This window comes from Punica granatum, chromosome 8, assembly GCF_007655135.1.
Source record: "Punica granatum isolate Tunisia-2019 chromosome 8, ASM765513v2, whole genome shotgun sequence".
NCBI lineage: Eukaryota > Viridiplantae > Streptophyta > Magnoliopsida > Myrtales > Lythraceae > Punica > Punica granatum.
This window is the reverse complement of record NC_045134.1, coordinates 2,947,659-2,966,402: the sequence shown is the minus strand read 5'-3', so window position 1 is coordinate 2,966,402 and position 18,744 is coordinate 2,947,659. Positions and strand designations below refer to the sequence as shown.

Here is an 18,744-nt window from a genome sequence, read left to right as displayed (position 1 = left end):
GCGTGTATATAAGAATCAACAGATCGAACAGATGTTTCTATTATTTTGAAATTTGAGATAAACGAAGCTTTGTACGTATGATATTACTGCAAGTTAAGGACCCACGCCTAAATAACTAAAGTGTTAATTAGGGCAAGAAAATATATTTGATTACAGTGTAATCAGTGAATTTTTTCCCTCTAATTTCTTTATAAGAAAGGTTCAAGATTTAATACAATGAAATGAAAAATTAAATAAAAGAGTACAATCAGTTCCATTAACAACAACCAAATATAAAACTTCTTGATTTTTAGGCGAGCACAAGTATGTCACCGTCTTACCTTGCTTTCACTTTTTTTTCCCTGTAATTTTAATCCATGGATTTTGTAAAAACAATATGTATGCTATCGTCACTTATATTAACCTTAAAAATTTCATCTAAACGAAACTGGAAGACGGTCTTCATTTGCTAATCTTAAAGTTTCTTTTAGGCAAGTTTGTGACTTCAATAGTCCAATCTTTTTGGTTGAGTTGCAAGTGTTTTTATTATTATTTTTTTCCCTTCTTTCGGAAAGAGGATCCCACTCATGAGAATCAACCTTTTGATCTTTTAGTTCTGCTTTAAAGACTACCGCTACTGTATTAAACTCCAATTTTCAGATAAATCTATCCTAAGAGGAGATGTGAAGTATTATTTTCAGAATATGGTTGATCATTAGAAAACGTACTAGTGTTCCAAATTGTACGTAGAGATTCAAAACTTACTATAGTTTTGGGAGCAGATAGAGAAAGGGGGTCTCCCTATTTGTTTTCCAATCAGCTTGTAGTAGTAGTATTCTGATTATGGGTGTGCAGATGAATGGTGTTACTATGAATTTTTTTTGCGATTGCGGTGACGAGCCCAACCATTTAGTACCTGGTATAGTTATGGTCCAAATCGAATATTCTACAGTGAGATTTGGACGCAGCATGGTTATGCTCGTGAGAGTTGTTTTACCAATCTCCCCCAAACTCTTTTTACTTATCAAAGCAAAAGTGGTTGGTTATGAGATGAGTTGAGTGTGGTTTTGGTCCCTAAAAGATTTCAAAGCCTTGGGTTCAGTCCCTAAAAAAAATTTGCCATTGTTTTCGTCCCTCAATATCGATTCCGTCTTCTGTTTTAGTCCTCCCGTCATCTTTCGCATGCCAACCGTGACGGAAATCTCACGTGGTGGATGACATGGATTTAACGTCGTTAACCACCCTGCAAAATTGACAAAAACGGCGTCGTCGTCTTCGTCGATCGAAGGCTGCCCTAAACGACGTCGTTCCCCCCTCTTACTCAACAACATAAACGGTGCGTTGAATGCCCCTTGAACCTAGAATCCCTAATTGCGATTTTGCTCCCCCAAATTCGAAACCCTAACCGCAATTGCAAATCTAGTGCAGAGGAAGAAAGAGGTTCGAGGCTTTGAAGGAAGAAATTCGAGGCTGGGCAATCGATTTAAGGTTCAATCGCAAAGGAGCACCTAGAATTACCCAACAATCGGAAGAAGTACGAGGCTTTGGAGGAAGAAATTGGAGACTGTTCACTCGAAATCACAACTCAATCGAAGAGGAAGGAAGAAATTCAGGTGAGGGAAAGAAGCCTTAATCATTTGCCACTCCAATTACAATTCAATTGCAGAGGAAAGAGATGAACAAAGATCAGAAATCGAGTGTGAGCTGTCATTCCAATTGCAGTACCAGCATCTCCGGAGCTGGGTCGATTCTTTGTTATTGTGGACAAAGAGCACGTCGGATGATCTCAAAGACCATTGCAAATCCTGATCGACCATTTTATAGGTGTCCTTTATGGAAGGATGAAGCTCATACCTGCGGTTATTTTCAGTGGAAAGACCAGCTTGACACTTCTTCAGTTGAAGTCCAACTTCAGAGGAATGTGTTGTTGTTAAAAAACAGGATTGTGGAGTGTGAGAGTCAATTGAAGAAGCTGGCTCGACTGTGGTGGATTTTAACGATTGTAGTGTGTGTGTTGGTAGTGAGGATAGCTATTTTCTGAGCTTCCTCTCAGTCGGCTGAGCTTGTTGATTGTGAGGATTGCTGTGGGTGGTCCTGAGCTTGGTTATGGATGGATTGTGGGTAGTTTTAATTAGCTAGGATATGTTGGATTGATATGGTACTGTTAAAGCAATGAGTTGGAAGTTTTTTGCAAGTTGCTATCCAACTCAGCCCTGTGTATGACTTGGCCTATATTGATGTTGGTTAGTGAAATTCGTTTGCCATCAGTTCTTGTCCATTTGTCCATCTTCATTTGCATTTTTCATCCGTTTAGCATATGCAATTTGATTTCACTGCTCTAGAACATGCATACTACTATGGAATTTGCATTTGGATTTTACCTGACTGTATAGCAAATGCAAGCACAATACAATTTCCACAAAAGTCTCTATACCATATGAAACTTGTAACCAGTATACCAAATGAAACTTGCAATCAATATACTAACTTGCAAGATGTAAACCATATATACCATAAAAACTGACATTATCGAGTGACCATTCATTAACATTCTTGTCTATACAAAAATGTATCAAAATCTTCTCTATACAAAAGGTATCAAAAGCCAATGGCCACAATGTCACCTAACATTATCAAAAATATTCACAAACCACAGTATTCTCTATACAAAATGGACTACTTCTTTCGCTTCCTTGAATTCTTTTTTGGCTTGTTTGCTTGCTTCTTAGATTCGCTGGGTCCTGAGATAACATGAGCATTAGAGGGGCCACTAGCCAAATGCTGACACATCGATGGTGACATTCCCTGCAAAGTTCATTAGCACAAGCACAACAAAGATCAATAGCTTGAACTTACACAAGCACTAAAAGCACAAGCACATCACTGAGCACATGAAAACACACCAGCACAGGCAGATGAGCACAATAAAACACACCAGCACAGGCATATGAGCACACTAAACAAAATAGTAAGGGAAGAACCATCACTAAGCACATAAAAACACACCAGCACAGGCAGATGAGCACACTAAAACACACCAGCACAAACAGATGAGCACACTAAAACACACCAGCACAAGCACAGGCACATAAGAACAATAACCCACCTCTACAATTGAATGCTGAGTCTGATTTGGTGAAATTGACGTTGGTGCACCATTGTCAACTGTTTTTGTTGTTGATTTTCTCATACTTGATCTGATTGCTAGCTCCTGAGGTCTCCTTGGTTCTGGATGAGTCATGCTAGGCTGAGAAATGTTGTCTACTTCTTGAGACATCATCTCTGGCTGCTGGACCACACTTGATGCCACTCCCTAAAGGCAATAGTTTGTCAATTTCACATATCAACAGTACAAATGGGGAAAATATGCAGTTGAAAGTCAGTATACCTGCAATTCTTCTCCTGTAACTCGAGTCTCAGAGGGTAAAGCTGAGGCATTTTAGGGGCTGGTATCAGTCCTAGCCTTCTTCCTTTGCTTATCATTCGATACTGTACCCTTGCATCTCTTCACATTGTGTCCTTTCTCACCACACCTTCCACATTGTATTTCATTGTACTTCCTTTTAGACTTATATGGGTTTTGAAGCACATCATTAACCTTGGACCTTTTCTTTTTTGGACGACCACCACCCTTGGCAAATCTTGGAGCCTCAACAGGTTCTGCACCTGACTTAATCCATTGATCTTCACCTCTTAGTGGAGCAATATACGGAATATAAATCCTCTCCCATGTTTCCTTAGAATAACATGGATTGATGTGCTTCTCTGCATCAATGCCAACCGAGTGCATACATGCTACTGCATGCTTACAAGGGATCCCACACAAATCTCATTCTCTACATGAACAGGTCGACATTTTCAAGTCAACAACATGCTGATGGTTGTTGCTGTATATATGTTGCACCTGAAACCTTGCAAGCTCAGGGTCTCCAGCCCAAAGAGCATGCCATTTGTGACTATCCCTCTTTGCTATTTCTAACTTAGACTGTGCAGTTGGTGTGATTGGACCTTTGTATCTTGCAATTTGATTCCTACTATAGTTCATCTTCCTCATTAAATATAACCTGATCTCTTCCAACATGTTGATGATAGGTCTTGCTCGATACTTTACTATAGCAGCATTAAACTGCCCAGACATGTTATTGCACAGGTTTTGGTTCTTGGTATGTACTTTGAAGGCTGCCCTGGTCCAGCTATGCTTGTTTAACAACCCGAGATATTCATAGGCTTCCTCACTGATACATCTAAACATCTAAGCTCCTCAAAATACCTTTCAAACTCTCCCATGGTATTTGATCTAGCACACTGCCATAGCTTTTTCCTAAGATCTACACGGTGCCAATTTTTCCATACATTTGCTTCTAGATGTTTCACACAAAACCTGTGAATTATGTCTGGGCATAATTCCTTAATTGTCTACCTAAGGCCCTGTGAAAGAAAATTTGGAGAAAAATATTTAGATCCATACAGGAAGATATGGAAAATGAAAATGCAATATAAAACAAAATATAATTACCATTTGCATGTCTGATATAAATTCCCAACCATGTTCCTTTGGATCTCCAATGTCTTCAAGTAGCCTTCTCAAGAACCAACTCCAACTGTCTTTAGTCTCCTGTTCCACAACTCCATATGCTATTACATAGAATGCGTGGTTCGGATCCTGTGTGACAGCAGCTAGCAAGGTGCCTCCATAATAGCCCTTTAAGAAGCACCCATCTAACCCTATCAGTGATCTGCACCCAGCTAGTAACCCCCTTTTACTGGCATCAAAGCATATGTACATCCTATCAAAAATGGGAGGGAAGCTCAAGTCTGGTCTCTCTACCCCAATTACTGCACTGGAACCTGGGTTGCTTGCTATAATCTCTCCACAGTAGTCCCTTAATCTGCCATATTGCTTCTCTTCACTTCCTTCAACTTGTTTTTTTGCAATTCGTAAGGCATTGTATATCTTCCATTCACCAACTTTAATGGAGAATACCTCAGATAAATATTTATATGCATCCCCTGTAGTCATATTAGGCATCCTTCTCAGTTGGTTTACCAGTTTCTCAGCAATCCATTTGCTGTCTGCTTGCTTATTCTTCAACTTCCTGGAGCAACTGTGATTGGGAATCAACTTCTTCAGCTGAAAAGCACCATATGGTTCTGACCAAGAACAGAAAGCCTCCCACTCATAGCCAAGTTGACACTTGAATCTACACCTGACCTTATCATTCTTCTTCATAACCACTTCCCTCCCAATTGAAATTGTATAATCTTTCACAGCCTTTTTGAAAACTTGCAAGCTAGGAAATAACATATCTAGTGCAAGCTGTACTTGACCATATTCTGCATTCTCGTGAAAGAAAGCAGGCCTCTCATCAGATTCATCATCGCTTCCCTTCAAGTTTTGCAAGTCTTCAGAGTGATACTCGGTTTCCTCTACAAATTCATCAGTACCTTGATGATCAGATGGTTCTTCCCTTACTGTTCTGCTCAGTGCATTGCAAGGTCTCCATTTAGGTCTTCTCACACGAGAAGATTCAGCCCTGTTAGTTCCTTCCCCACCATGTTCCCTTGCTTCTTCCCCTGTTTCTTCCCCTGCGAATATAATTGGAACTTCCCCTGCTTCTTGAACTGGAACTTCCACTGCAGCTTCAACTTCCACTACAGCTTCCACTGTTTTGTCCACTGCTGCACCCCCTCCACCTTCCCCTGCATCACAATCATCGCCAGTACAGTCATCATGTTCATCCCCATCTTGCCCTGGTACCCATGCATCATCTGAATCATCTAAACCATCAGACTCAAGCTCCAGTGCATCTTCATCTCGTTCTTCATCTTCACTGTCATCTTCATCAGAAACTACAAATTGCATAACTTGATTTGCAAGTTCTGCTGCAACAATCTCTTCTTCATTTTGGATGAAGAAAAACTCGATTTCTCTGACATTTCTAACTGATGCATATAGTGTATGAGCATCTTGGTCTGTCTCAAAATCCCTCAGCCCTTCATGCACTTCTAAACCGGGAACCAACCACAAGATCTTCTTTGGTTTTCTATATCCATGCTCAACATATAAGTTTTCAATGGTGGGTTTTGATACTAGGTCAATATCTACATCCCCCCATACATCAATTTCTCCACCAACATATTGCACGCGGGGTTCAGAGATTAACTCACCCCCATGGTGAAAAATCAACGTGTACAAGTCCCCATCCATTATCTGTACATGTATTAAAAAAAAAAGAACATCACTGTTGCTTAGAACTAAAAGCAGTGAACCACATAACGGTGGACAAGAAGAAGGGACCACAGATAAAAAGTGACGACAAGAACCAAGAAGGGGATAATAACAAAGAGCAGTGAACACAAATGGGACGACAAGAAGGGACCACAGCAGACAACAAATTGGAAGTTTCCCACTGGCATTCGACAACATTTGCTTCACAACCGTACGGGACAACAACCAAAGTCGGCTTTTTTGCCATTCCCAAATATTCCAACTGCCATTCAACAACAAAAAGTGAAAAGGGGAAGGAATTTTCACTGACCGACCGATGCCAACAAACGGAAATTGCTTCGATCGAGTATACTGTTGTTGAAACTTCGCCTCTTCAATGTGCGAATAGCAAATCTTCCGCCCAATTTCAACTCACCCAAATCGATTTGTACAACGGTTATAGCATTTGGGGCTCTTGGTTTGACCTAGAAGTCCGAACGACAACATCAGAGAGTGATTTTGGCGGGAATGGATGCATCGGCTTGGGTTTTTGGGAGACCTTCGACTGAGGAAGACGACGACGCCGTTTTTTGGCAATTTGGGGGTGTTTAACGGCGTTACGTCCAGGTCATTTGCCTCGTGAGATTTCCGTCACGGTTGGCACGCGAAAGATGACGGGAGGACTAAAACATAAGACGGAATGGATATTGAGGGACGAAAACAATGGCAAATTTTTTTTAGGGACTGAACCCAAGGTTTTGGAATCTTTTAGGGACCAAAACCACACTCAACTCTTATGAGATATTAAACAATGGCAATAGAAGAGTTATTATGGAGAAGGGCTTTTCCCACACCATCGGCCCATTTGTTCTTGCTACAGCCCAAATACGTGTCCATCGCCTTTATCACGGGCCTCACGTTGGCCCAATTTCATCAAGGAGCCCTAACTTCTTCTTTTTTTTTATTGGTCTGGAAACCCTAATTCCATTGGCACGATATAAAGCTCTGAGCCACCATCGCGCTTCACTACTCGCACACCCGAGAGACTGAAAGAGAGTAGAGGAGAAGATGGGGAAGAGAGCGAAGAGCTCGAGGAAGGGGAAGAAGGCATGGAGGGCGAACATCAGCACCGAGGACATCGATGACTTCTACGAGAATTCCACCAAGGACGCCCTCACCGGCGGCTCCGTCGCTGATCACGCCAACGACTCCCTCTTCTTCGTCGATAAGTCCCGAGGTATCGATTGCTCCTCATTTCAGCTTGTCGGTTGTGAGACATTGAAGTTGTGAAAGAAAGTTCGCCTTTTTAGCTTTTGAACTTTGAACTGAGCTCGTTGGGGTATCAAAAATGGAGCTTTCTTGACTTGTAGTTTGGTTAAAGAAAACACCAGCATGGATCCCGTGTACAATAAGCCGATGCTCTGGATGTATGTTGAATGAAGGAAGCATGGTAATGTGCACGGATATTCTGTTCTTGGGTCAACATGTCTGCTCTCTCTGATGCTTTATTGGCTTTGATTTGAGGGCCTGGTTGCGACCTACATTCTAATGTGAAATCCTTGTAAAATGTACGGTGTAGTAGATAGAGAACATGGTAACATACGTTTGTTTTTAGTCTTAGCAGTGCTTATGTATGTGTTAAGTGATATATTTAATAATAATTAGATAAAAAGCAAAAATCTAATAGTTATGTTCTGTTTACATGATTTGTTAGTATTGATATTGAGCTTTTGGGTGACATTTGCGCTCCTTGGTATATTTTCAGTCACTTCCTTGAACTTGATATATTTTCAGTTACTTCCTTGAGCTTTCTGGTATATTTTGCTCTGAAGGAGCAGGAAAGAGCTTCCTTTAAGATTACCAACATGAACTGCTGTACCTTGTCTGCTCCACTTATGCCATTTACTCGTAGTTGTTTATCCAGTTTGTTGATAACATTCTGTGAATGCCCTGTAACTCTCTGATCCTTTATATGAGTTAAAAGTATAAGAATCTGTGTTCAATAAGCCGATGCTCTGGAATTGTAGATGAATGAAGCATGGTAATGTGCACAAAAAATGAACCTTGCGGGTTAACATGTCTGTCCTCTCTGATGCCCTTTGAGGCTCTGATTTGAGGACCTGGTTACAACCTACATCTTTTGTGACTCTTTTGTAGTTATCATGGTTTTTTTCAAATGTACTCTGAAGGAACATGTTAATCTACATTAATCTTTGGGCGAAACTGGTCACTTTATTTTGTATTTTGGTATCCAGGAAATGATGTATAAGGAATTTTAGTTACAATGGTTACTGTAGAATCAATTATGAATTAGAGTGATATTATCAGGTGTAATTAATGTGGCTCTGGCTCCCTTGGAGCGCTTACTTGGTTTTCTTAAATTTATTAGTTTGAAATTTTTGTTTGTGCTGGAACCCAACTCTGCATTCTGCGTACAATAAGCCGATGCTCTGGATATTTGTTCGATGAAGGAAGCATGGTAATGTGCGCAAAGATTGAATTTCAGGTTAACATGTCTGCTCTCTGTGATGCCTTTCGCGCTATGATCTGAGGGCCTGGTTCATACCTATATTTATTTATCCTACACCTTACTAAGAAATATTTAAACTTTCCTTTGATTAATTATGTTGATATTGTGTGCTGCCCAGCTTTTACTATTTTTTGCCTAGATGGGTATGGTTTTGACCTATACTGGTTCTGTTGATTAGATCTCTCTGTGAAGCGAAAAATTGAGAAGCACAGAGATAAGGTGCTCCGCTATGAGAGTGCGCTGCAGAAGAACCCTTTTGTTCAAGCAGTTCCATCTTCAATTAGAAAGAAATCCAAGACAGAAAGGGAAGCTGGATCCAAGTTCAAAGAAAATACTCAAGAAGGTGTCGAGGTTGGCTGTTCACTAGAGAAGTTCTCTCTTTAATATTGAGCGGCACTGATTCTTTCTTGTTTTGTCTCAGAATTTTCCTGTTATGGATTCTTCCATGGTTGATCTGTGGGAAGGTAATTGAAATTTTCATTGCTTTTCGTCCTCTCCATCTGTTTACTGGAGCTGTGTCTCATGCTGGTTGAATATGACAATCTTTCAGGTGAAAATGAAGGCAAGGGCAAAAAGGTAAAACAATTTGCCCCTAACATGTGGTGTTCTCTATATGTGTTTGAATCTAAAAACAGGAACCCTCCTCATTTTACATTTTAATTAATGTGTACTGTAACATTTCTTTGCTTTGTTGGACTGTGCTGATATGATTACAATCTGCTTTTTGTTAGAAGTCCAAGCCTTCAATTATACCTGCTGTGGAAGTTGAGCCTTCAGGCTGCTCATTTAATCCCTCATCTGAAAGTCACCAAGTAAATCTCGACCCCTCTTGATCTCTTTAAAGTTCCACGTCATATGGAATATCTATACTAAATATTTTCTTCTGAATGAATGTAGGATGTTTTGGCTTGTGCTGTAGCTGATGAAATGCAGAAAATCTATAAGGACGAATTGGGACCTGAACCTGTTCCAGTGACTGTGGTGGGTAAAGCTATTGATGAGGAAGAGGTAATTCCTTCTACAATTGCAGTTTTTGATACCTTTTATGCCTTATAAGATGGTAACTAATTATTGCTTTTTACTTTCATAGATGTACTTCCTAGATGCAGATGATGGAAGTGATGTTGAGGAGACTCCAGATAATGAAAATGATGAGGGTAATGTGCCTCCTGAGAAGAAGTCTTTGAAATTGAAGCGGATTACTCGAGTTGAGTTGAACAAGAGGGCTAGACGGAAGGCGCTATTGAAGAAGGAAGCTGAAATGAAAAAAGTAGAGCAACTTTCAAAAGAAATTGACAGGTATTTAACTGCTTGCGTACCCTGTGTAAGCTCCTGCTTCTTTGTTTCAACGAGCATGTGTTTTGAGAAAATCTCTATATGTTCTTTGGGCAACAGCATATCTGATATAATGCAAGAAATTGCAAAAGACGATGAAGAGAAGCAGAAAAGGCACCTTAGACGGATTGTTGCAAAGCAGGAGAGACTAAAACAATGCCCACCGCGTCTAGGAAAGCACAAGTATGATTGAAGCTAGTCTCCCTATTTTTTCTAGAAAAATGTTTTTGCTGTAGGATAGCAGATTTTTACTTTGTACTCCATTGCAGATATGAACCTGCTCCTATGCAAGTCCTTTTATCCGAAGAAATCACAGGATCACTACGCCAGCTTAAGGTGTGCTGATTGCTCAATCCTGAGAACCACTTTCAAGTTCAGTTGCTCTGTTAATTATCCATACCAATGTTTAGATTATAACCTATTTACTTGGGGGATGAAGGGCTGCTGCACCTTGGCCAAAGATCGGTTTAAAAGCCTCGAGAAGAGAGGACTTATTGTCCCTACAGCCAAGCGTAGAAGGTTGTCTCGTTTTCACCATGCGTCATTGCTGACTGTTTCTCCTGGGCAAAGCACACATTAACAATCTCATTCTCATTTTATTCTGCAGAAGCTAGTAAGCGGCTGTACGTGAGCTTCAAGCTTTTTGACACAAGTGATCTCAACCACAGAATTCCAAGTAAAAACACTGGGGGTTGTCTCAACAGGCTGAAGTTACCGTAGGAGCTTTTGAATGAGAGACTTGAAGTTGCCCGGCGGTGGAAAGAGATGGATTAACCAGATTAGGCTATGTATATTTAATTATTTATTATCGGAGTTAATCCTTGTTTTTTTTTTTTTTGACAAGGGAGGCATATGGCTTATACCGGCTCCCAGTTTTGTCCACATCGTGATACTACACCTTTGTGTATATTAATTACGACCAGTACTAATAAAATCCACTTCGAGGTTTTGATGCTATCGGTCCATGAACGTATCACATGATTAATCATTCAGTTGATTAAATCCAAGTTATGAGGATCGCCGAGTGCCTGGAATTAACCTAGGTTTGATTTCTCCATAGGTAAAATGAAAGTAATAACACTAGTTCTTTTAGCCGGCAGACCTGACTAGGCTTGATAAAAAACTCCGTTCTTTCAAGTTGATTGTTTAAAGCATACTTTTCCTCGGGAATGGATTCAATTGGCATCAGCCTGGCCCCGCTGGTCCAAAACGTAATGCCTCACTGGCGGATAAGGTGAAGTTTCGGATTAAGTATGGATACGTCGAAGTATCGATGGTGTTTCGAGGTTAAATGTGACTGAGTTGGATCCATCTTGGCAACTGCCACTTGGATTTGGATACATCGGTGGACAATTATTGGGAGAAGGTGTCCAGTCATGAACCGGTCAGCTTCAGAGAGATGATCCGTCGCCCAACTGGGCTGGATCAGATAGATGACTTCATTCAGCCACTACTGCTGTGTGAATAGTTGTTGGTTTTGATATGAGAAGACGACATCACATTTGCATAGTGGATCACTTGTCCTTATTGTCGACCACTTGATTTTACCCTTGTCGTGTCCTCTAGGGTCGACATCTTCGATATAGTTTACGTTTGACAAGGAAACAATTGGCCACTGAAGTTGAAACGACCTCCTTTTGTCGTCTGCCTCCTCAGAGCTGGCACCCATTTCCAAGCATCTGTCTTTCCATCTACATTCTTCCTCGTCCTCTTCATGGTATATTAAAGCAAATGCTTCATTATTTGATCATGGTATGGATTGAATCGAAGATGGTATGATGTTCTGCATCGAAGCGAATCCGTACTGTGGATCCCTATTATAGCATGTTTGATCAATTGTTTTCTTAAGCATCCGTTATAGGCGGCGGCCGGGCTAAATATTAGGTGAAAAATTACGAGCCTACGAGGACATGCGAGGGGAGTCCATTATTCTCAAAAGTCAACAAGTGAGCTTAGTTTGTTACCGGGCCAACTAGTGCCAACCCCGATGCCATCGCCTCCATCTTTATTATTCCGAATTAAGTTGAGGCCTCGAGGTCCCAATTAATTTGGGCTCTTTCCGAAGTCAAAATGAATCACCTTTTCCGAAAGTACTACATTTTTATCAAGCTAGAAAGATCGTTAACTTCATGAACCGGACGATGGGCCGCGAGTGTATATATATAATATATATATATATATATATATTCACACCCCCAGGATGGAGTGGTATCGGCAAAGTATTATGTCGGAATCCTGTCCTATCCTATATAATGTTATGGCAGGCATGTCCTACATTTTTTAACAATCCTCTTGAGACAAAATAAAATATTACACATTTTCAACATTTCCGAGACGGACATATAGCCTTGAAAAGCTCTGTTTGCGCCACGTGTAGTGACCATGCACGTGAACACCTGTCTTGGATAACAATAACATGGTTAAGAGTGTCGACTCAGAGATGTATTGCATGCACATAAAAAATTTGATGCACGAATCATATGAAATAATTAACGATATATTACAGATCGATTTATAATATGCTTTTAATGGCACGTGTACCCAGCATATATGAATAAATACAAGATGAGGACGTCGAAAAATAATCGAGAAAGAAATTACCCATATCCTTTCTCTTAATTATCCAAAATTATCATCCGGTAATATATGTTTGGAAAGTTGATGAGAAGGGAGATAAAACCCATATTTAATATGTGCAATTAATTCCACCGAAAAAATATATGTGTGCGATTAATACAGTTATTACTCATTATGTGTAGAATTATCCGAAAGCAATCATTTGGGCAACCAATTACAAACCTCGGAGGTCCGTCGAATTCATGCATGACGCAAGCACACGCGTTTATCTAGGGTTTGGTCAAAATGAGGCGGCCTGACTTATTAGATCCCCCATTCACCTCTGGCGGGTCCCCCCACTTCCTAACACTTTTGACTTTTTGACCGAAGTTTGTCACAGATTTAATGGCGGTTGATCCCTATTACTATGAGATATATAATATAGATATAGATCAAATCATGAGTCAACTATAAAAGAAAAGCCCCCGCATTTTTTCCCTGAAAAACAAAACATGGTAACTCCAAAAAAAAAAATTCTGTAAGCATCGCGTTTTAAAAAAAAATTATATATTAATATATATATATATATATGTTATTAAAAGCAATTTACTAGTCTAATTTCTATCACTTCAAAAATCTCTTCTATTATCTCCATCACTATTTATTTTTAAGAAACAACAAATTTTATGAAGTTTAAAAATTTCAAAATGATTTTCTGAACATATATGAGAATCCTAAAATTGGAGCAAGGAGGCCGAGAATAATCTCGTACAAGTGAAAAGCGTTTAATTCTCTATACCAAACTTTTACCTGCCATTGACTTTAATTTCATCTAACTGCTCCTAATTACTTGGTAAAAAAGAGGATAATCCTCCATATCTAAGTAAGAACTGGTCTATATTCCAGTTTGGACTTGATAGAACTCCTTTCTCAATGGAGGTTGCATCTCTTAAATTCTTCTGGATTTACATGGGTTTAATAATATTAACAAATAATTCGCGTTCTCACCGTGAGTTTTCTAATTGAATGATTTAACTTTCAACTCAAAAATTCGAGCTAATAAATTATGAGACTCAATTTCATACAAACCATTATATTTTCTTTTATACTTTCGATATGGGATTAGCCTTGTTCAATTGATTTTTATATTCTCAATACTCGCCCTCATGTTGTACCGCGTGGTCTTTCTCACGATTTTGCCTATATATGCCACATAAACCTTAAACTCTCGCCCTCAATAACTTACATTGAGCTAGTCGCTCCTCTCTTCTAGACTTGAACCTTAACTACCTCAAGGTGGACTTTTTCTTCCACACTCGGGTGAGGGGATCAACTACTACGAGCGGGATTCTATTTCCGACTCGAACTTCACTGACGTGGTGTGAGCTCTTGCTCATACGCGCCCCTATGATCATTACCATGAGCTCTAATACCATCTAAAATTATACTGAATTTACATGGACTTTGACTCAACTTTTAACTCAAAAGTTCGAACTAATAAATTGTGAGATCTAATTCTATATAAATCATTTTATTTTCTTTTATGCTTTCGATTTGGAATTAGCTTTTCCCAATTGACTTTTATATTCCCAACAGCATCGAAATTCATCACTAAACCACTGTATTGACAAAAGAAGAGGGACGAAGCACCATTCTCGATCCGTAAATCAGTTCTTGATCCACGGACAAATCTGGCATTCGAGACCTAATTTTATATTTCGATACAACTTGTTGAGGTTATTAATCTCACATAGAAAAGATAAAACAAAATTCATTGATTTATATGAGATTTGGGTCAGTAAATCAAATGTCGATCAACACATACATACAAGTTCATGGCATATTCTGAAAATTCTATCAAAAGTTTTGGACGTTATACTTAGGTGAAGCCTCCCCCGGTCTAAGCCTACCCGTGAAACGAAATTGAACACACTGGCCCCACTTCTGATTCCAAATGACGGAAATACCCCTGCTTAGGCCACGTGGCGAGCTGTATTCACTCTGGCGGTAAGTGTTTACCCTGAGCCCCGGTTGCAGCGGATCGAAGAACTCCCGCCACAGCCTATGTCTATATATATATATATCTCGGTCGGACCTTCGTCAAATCCTGAGCGAAGACCCATTGCTCTCCTCTTCCTCCTCTACCACTACTTCCCACATTTTTCCCACAGACACTCTCACTCCCCGCGCGTGGGCTCACTCTCTCTACCCGGAAAGAACTGGCTAACACTGGCGGGGAAGCTCTGGAGGAAGGAGAAAGGGTGGTCCGCACCCTATACGAGGCCCTACGGTCGCAGGACGTAGCCACCGTGCAGCGGATCCTCGCCCCCGACCTCGAGTGGTGGTTCCACGGCCCGCCCTCCCACCAGTTCTTGATGCGCCTCCTCACCGGGTCCTCATCGACCGAGAGCTTCGAGTTCGTCCCCGACTCCATCACCTCCTTCGGGTCCACCATCCTCTCCGAGGGCTGCGATCCTAGCCGCTCGATATCCTGGGTCCACGCCTGGACGGTCTCCGATGGGATAATCACACAGGTGCGTGTGCCATCGAGCCCATCGATTCATTGTTATATCATGCTTCAATTATGGAAACAATCACAATGTACAAAATTATAATAAAGTGTGAACCATTAATTAATATGTACTAATGCAGGTGAGGGAGTACTTCAACACGTCCCTTACAGTGACAAGGTTCGGCGAGGCCTCAAAGTCGAGCCGCTCATCGTCCTCACCATCGGAATTCGCAGCGTCTTCGGCTTCCTCGACGGCCGGGATCAAATCCGTGGCATCTCTCCGCAAGTGCCCGTCCGTGTGGGAGAGCAGCCTATCGGACCGGGTCGGGAAGTCCGTGCCCGGTCTAGTCCTGGCGATATAATCGTCTCCGGCCGACGCTTCTACAATAGTATTGAATAAATCCTGCTTGCGTGGCGGGTCGTGATTGGTTCCTGCTCCTGCTGCTGCATGGGCTGACGTGTTCTCTCTTTTTTTTTTGGGGGTCGTTGTTAAGTGTGTGCTTTTTTGTTTGGTTGCGGGGACGGAGCTATCCGTGATGTGGATAGGTGTGGCGTCCAGTCCGGATTTATTTGTCCTTGTCCTTGTGTGGAGCCGCCTCTGGGCGACAATGGTAATAAAATCATGCACCCATCAGTGCCTTCTTATGAGTAGTATGAATCCTATCCTCCACGAGATTCTTTTGGTTCAATCACAAAAAGAAAAAAGCGACAAGAAAATAACCCATCGGAAAAATTATTCTCGGCTCAATTGAGTATTCTAAAACCAAATAACTATAATCATACAACTCCACCTCTCAAGCGGAGGGGAGACGGGTCGCGGGCGATCTAGTCGACACCGAAACTCTCTGGGGGATAATATGGATTGAAAATTTGCACCCGGGACGTAGCGCTGCGAGATGGACCATTAGTCCAAATTGAACAGTTTTGTTCATTTAGGACCTAAAAAGGGAAACCTCTGAGCCATGGAGGGATGATGCAGGAAGGGAGACAGCGACCATTCCAGATTGTGGAAGCTCGTGCCATGCTATCCACACTCCTCTTATTAATTTTATTAATAATTAATTATATATATATAATATAATTAAAAAAAAACCTTATCATGAAATTGTGGTCACAGGTTCCCAAATTTCCAGGAAAACTTGGGCCACCTCAAGTAAATGCAAAGAGAGTCCAGCCCAAGGATGGGCTCGACTAGTTCCAGGTCCCGTACTCGAAGGAGCGTGCAAAAGTTAAAAACGTTCTTTTAGATCGATGGAATGAGCTGTCAGGTTTTTCTCGACATCGGCCGTATCTTGGTTAGAAAGGCCATTCACGACTTAAGTTCTGCAGAGCTATATGTTCGTGAACGCGCCGAAGCCGTAACAATCTCTTATTCCGGGATGTGGTTATATGACCACATATGAATTGAAGTTAGGAGTGGCTATTGAGCTCATTCTTGGCATAAAATGTGAAAAGTTTCCTCTGTGGAAGTAGGGATAGCTCCGTTCAACATTTTCTTTGGGCTTCATAGGCCCAATTTCTCAGTGAACGTGGGGGCCCATTTCACAATAATCCGGCCCATTTAGTGACGGAAGGAAACAGATAAAGAGGAAGATTGAAGGAAAGGGTGAGCTCTGCAGCTGCAGGGTACGTACAGTTACAGAGGAGAAAGCTTCCATTTTCATGGGAAAATCAATCTCTTCGTCTGTCAGGCTTCAAGGACTCACCCGCATCTTCTCCTCCTCGACCGATAAGCTCCACCGCCAATCCCCCAGGCAGGCGAAGCCGCCCCGGGTCGAGCCCCGCAAGAGCTCCAGGCCCGCCGGGGCCCTGCAGAAGCAAATCTTGAACCAGCCGGCGAAGAAGGAGTCCACCACCATGAAGGGGGCCGGTACCGCGGCCTCCCCAGACCCGGACGGCGTGGGCCGGTCCAAGCTGTCCCAAGTGGTGTCGGACTGCGTGCGGCGGTGGTTCCTCGACACCCTGAAGGAGGCCAAGGCCGGAAACAGCGGAATGCAGGTCCTGGTCGGTCAGATGTACAACAGCGGCTATGGCGTCGCCAAGGACCCCCAGAAGGTTGAATGACTGATCTTTTCTTTAATTGCGGGACTTTTTTTCGTGTTGTTGCTACGTTGCGAAATGCCGTCGTAGACTCGGTCTTGTTCTTGTTGGCATCTTGAGTTAGTGATGGTCTATAAATGAGGGGAATTGGTGTTCAATCATGCTATTGTTCAGCTGAATCTTGTCATTTTGTGTACTTTCCGTCTCAGTCCAGTGGTTCCCTTTAACTCTAGGGATGATCTCCGGGATGGTTAATCCAATCAGCGATGTTGAGTTCTTGAAAATTGTCTGAGTACGTGCTGCATTTTTGTCGATGAAGGGGCGTGCTTGGATTAATAAAGCTTTGAAGAATCGGTCTTCGGGCTGGAAAGTAGGCGAGAAACAACCTGGTAACCATCCCTTTCTATCTCTTGCATTTCTCATCCTCAAAAGTGAGTTTGTCCGTGACCAATGCAGGTTATTCACTTCACTACTCTTGATGTCGTGGGGTTTCCTTTAGGTTATAATGCGAGTGACTCAGACTCAGATGTGAAGGGCGACGCCGACTAGGCTCAAATCGCGATATTCGAGCAGATGGAGTTTTGTCTTATGGTAATTGATTCTAAGTTCTGTGGACAGAGGAAGACGTGTTGTTATGTTACTCAGCCTTTCTTGTTTGAGTCTATGATTGATCGCGGAATGGAATGAACCAAAATTGGTTGCAAACAATGTAAAGAGGAATAATACTTGTTGAATTTCCGCCACTCCCATGGTTCTTCGGGGTTCCTCGAAGCCCACAACCCCAGTCTCTTTGCTCGCGCCTCCTTCTCCCACTGATATTTTCATGGATATTAGACGAACATCAGTAAACATTTTGTTATACAAAGTGGAAAAATTGATTAGAATCAGTAAATTTTTCCGCCACTCCCATGGTTCTTCGGGGTTCCTCGAAGCCCACAACCCCAGTCTCTTTGCTCGCGCCTCCTTCTCCCACTGATATTTTCATGGATATTAGACGAACATCAGTAAACATTTTGTTATACAAAGTGGAAAAATTGATTAGAATCAGTAAATTTTTACCTTGGTAAATTCAGCGCGTTGGTCATATGCTACATAATGCCATGCCATCCCTTTCTTGAGCATCATTTCCTGTTATTTGTAGAACAACAATTGCATATTTATAAGAACTATGACAATAACCGAAGACGTCCTCGAAGTGGATGAATAGATACAAAATTGATACCAAAATTGTTCCCATAGTTTTAAGCCAGGTTTAGTCTAGGGCAAAAGTATGAGTTTGCCCTCATTCATTCCCAATTTTCCAGCCGTCATAAGTTCTCTCATTAAGTCAGTCAAACAAGCCATACCCTCACATCGAAACACACTCATCTCCCAAGTACTTCGCAATTTATCACCTCTACGACTTGAATAAAAGCTCATTATATATTTTCACTGTACTAGGCCTATGAACTTTCTTTATAATAATAAAAAATAAAAAAGCTCATCGTATATGAGACCACCCCAAATTTACGGGGTGAAATAATTTACTATACATCAGGCCGGATGAATTTCTTGAATCCTAATTTAATGGATCATGTTTCCATA

The 18,744-nt window shown here is 41.4% G+C and overlaps 3 protein-coding genes, 1 long non-coding RNA gene and 3 other non-coding genes across 9 annotated transcripts; 6 read left to right on the top strand and 1 right to left on the bottom strand.

The window, feature by feature from the left end:
• Window positions 1–7,203: 7,203 nt before the first annotated feature.
• LOC116189309 (ribosome biogenesis protein NOP53) lies at window positions 7,204–11,009 on the top strand. 2 transcript variants are annotated; one of them, XM_031518912.1, is made up of 11 exons: window positions 7,204–7,424; window positions 8,896–9,068; window positions 9,139–9,181; window positions 9,268–9,293; window positions 9,452–9,529; window positions 9,615–9,725; window positions 9,808–10,016; window positions 10,113–10,235; window positions 10,322–10,388; window positions 10,492–10,571; window positions 10,660–11,009. In XM_031518912.1, exons 1-11 carry the CDS (start codon window positions 7,256–7,258, stop codon window positions 10,664–10,666), a joined length of 1,086 nt encoding a protein of 361 aa, XP_031374772.1. In that variant the 5' UTR covers window positions 7,204–7,255; the 3' UTR covers window positions 10,667–11,009. The 2 variants fall into 2 exon arrangements, with proteins under 2 accessions (XP_031374772.1, XP_031374771.1); XM_031518911.1 differs by having other exon boundaries at window positions 9,449–9,529.
• On the top strand, window positions 7,622–7,733 carry LOC116189687. Its single transcript, XR_004152458.1, has one exon. It is a non-coding gene; the product is annotated as a small nucleolar RNA snoR100 (small nucleolar RNA).
• On the top strand, window positions 8,213–8,326 carry LOC116189688. The gene has a single exon (XR_004152459.1). It is a non-coding gene; the product is annotated as a small nucleolar RNA snoR100 (small nucleolar RNA).
• On the top strand, window positions 8,651–8,761 carry LOC116189689. The gene has a single exon (XR_004152460.1). It is a non-coding gene; the product is annotated as a small nucleolar RNA snoR100 (small nucleolar RNA).
• Window positions 11,010–14,700: 3,691 nt separating the features above from the next.
• LOC116189464 (wound-induced protein 1) lies at window positions 14,701–15,771 on the top strand. Its single transcript, XM_031519139.1, has 2 exons — window positions 14,701–15,142; window positions 15,261–15,771. Exons 1-2 carry the CDS (start codon window positions 14,984–14,986, stop codon window positions 15,480–15,482), a joined length of 381 nt encoding a protein of 126 aa, XP_031374999.1. The 5' UTR covers window positions 14,701–14,983; the 3' UTR covers window positions 15,483–15,771.
• A 942-nt stretch (window positions 15,772–16,713) lies between these two features.
• Window positions 16,714–17,903, top strand: LOC116189463. 2 transcript variants are annotated; one of them, XM_031519138.1, is made up of 3 exons: window positions 16,714–17,175; window positions 17,480–17,549; window positions 17,617–17,903. In XM_031519138.1, the coding sequence occupies exons 1-3, from the start codon at window positions 16,783–16,785 to the stop codon at window positions 17,637–17,639; spliced, it is 486 nt and encodes a 161-aa protein (XP_031374998.1). In that variant the 5' UTR covers window positions 16,714–16,782; the 3' UTR covers window positions 17,640–17,903. The 2 variants fall into 2 exon arrangements, with proteins under 2 accessions (XP_031374998.1, XP_031374997.1); XM_031519137.1 differs by having other exon boundaries at window positions 16,717–17,175; window positions 17,660–17,903.
• On the bottom strand, window positions 17,895–18,742 carry LOC116189467. Its single transcript, XR_004152405.1, has 2 exons — window positions 18,220–18,742; window positions 17,895–18,132 (listed from the first exon to the last, which is right to left on the bottom strand). It is a non-coding gene; the product is annotated as an uncharacterized LOC116189467 (long non-coding RNA).
• Between the last annotated feature and the right edge of the window lie 2 nt (window positions 18,743–18,744).